The following is a 1,238-nucleotide window of genomic DNA, read 5'->3' on the forward strand; positions in this document are numbered from 1 at the left end:
GGCTTCAATCGCCCTAGTACGTCGCCTTAGGGAGCACCAGCTCTCTTTGCGAAGAAGAAGGATAGGTCGATGCGGTTGTGTATTGATTATCGCAAGTTGAACTGAGTTACTGTTAAGAACAAATACCCTTTACCCAAAATAGATGACTTGTTTGATCAGCTTAGAGGGTCTTGTTGCTTCTTGAAGATAGACTTGAGGTCGGGGTATCACTAATTGAGAGTCCGGGAAGAGGATATCCTAAAAATGGCCTTTCATACACGTTATGGTCACTATGAGTTCCTTGTAATGCCATTTGGGTTGATTAATGCGCTGGCTTCCTTTATGGATTTGATGAACCAAATTTTTAGGGAGTATTTGGACCGTTTTGTGGTCGTCTTCGTGGACAACATCCTCATCTATTTGACTTTCAAGGAGGAACATGAGATTCACTTGAGGATAATGCTAGACTTGCTTGGGGAGCATCAGTTGTATGCCAAATTTGAGAAGTGTGAATTTTGGCTCACCGAGGTGAAGTTCTTGGGGCATGTTGTGTCAAGGGAGAGGGTAACCGTAGCTTCCTCGAAGATAGATTCTGTGCAAGATTGGAAACAACCTAAGAACGTCCTTGAGATTCGGAGTTTCTTGGGGTTGGCGGGATACTATTGGCGTTTTGTGAGAGACTTCTCTAGATTAGCCACGCCTTTGACTAGGCTAACTAGAAAAGGAGTCAAGTTCGTGTGGAGTGAGGCTTGTGAAAAATCCTTCAAAGAGCTCAAAACTAGATTGACCACGGCACCGGTGTTGATTATTCCGGAGAGAGGTTTGGGTTACACCTTCTTTTGTGATGCGTCTCGGGATGGGCTTGGTTGTGTTTTGATGCAAGGGGGAAAGGTGGTAGCTTACAGTTCACGGTAGTTGAAAACTCACGAGAAGAATTACCCTACCCACGACTTAGAGCTAGCCGCAGTAGTGTTTGCCTTGAAAATTTGGAGGCATTACTTGTATGGTGAGAAGTTTGAGGTTTTCTTCGACTATAAGTGCTTAAAATATTTGTTTTCCCAAAAGGACTTGAACTTACGCCAACGGAGGTGGATGAAATTTTTAAAAGACTATGATTTCAAGTTACACTATCACTCGGGGAAAACTAATGTGGTGGCCGATACCTTAAGTCAAAAAACCATGAGTAGTTTGGCGAGTATAGCCATCCGGGAGTGGGTTATATTGGGTGACGTCGGCAAGTTTGAGTTATAATTGGGTGA

The 1,238-nt window shown here is 43.6% G+C and overlaps 1 protein-coding gene across 1 annotated transcript; it reads left to right on the forward strand.

The window, feature by feature from the left end:
* The first annotated feature begins 243 nt into the window (after nt 1–243).
* Nucleotides 244–894, forward strand: LOC145795671 (putative mitochondrial protein AtMg00860). The gene has a single exon (XM_082880521.1). The coding sequence runs from the start codon at nt 244–246 to the stop codon at nt 892–894; it is 651 nt and encodes a 216-aa protein (XP_082736647.1).
* Nucleotides 895–1,238: the final 344 nt, after the last annotated feature.

This window comes from Camellia sinensis, chromosome 7, assembly GCF_055761805.1.
Source record: "Camellia sinensis isolate YWXY chromosome 7, ASM5576180v1, whole genome shotgun sequence".
In the NCBI taxonomy this organism is placed as follows: domain Eukaryota; kingdom Viridiplantae; phylum Streptophyta; class Magnoliopsida; order Ericales; family Theaceae; genus Camellia; species Camellia sinensis.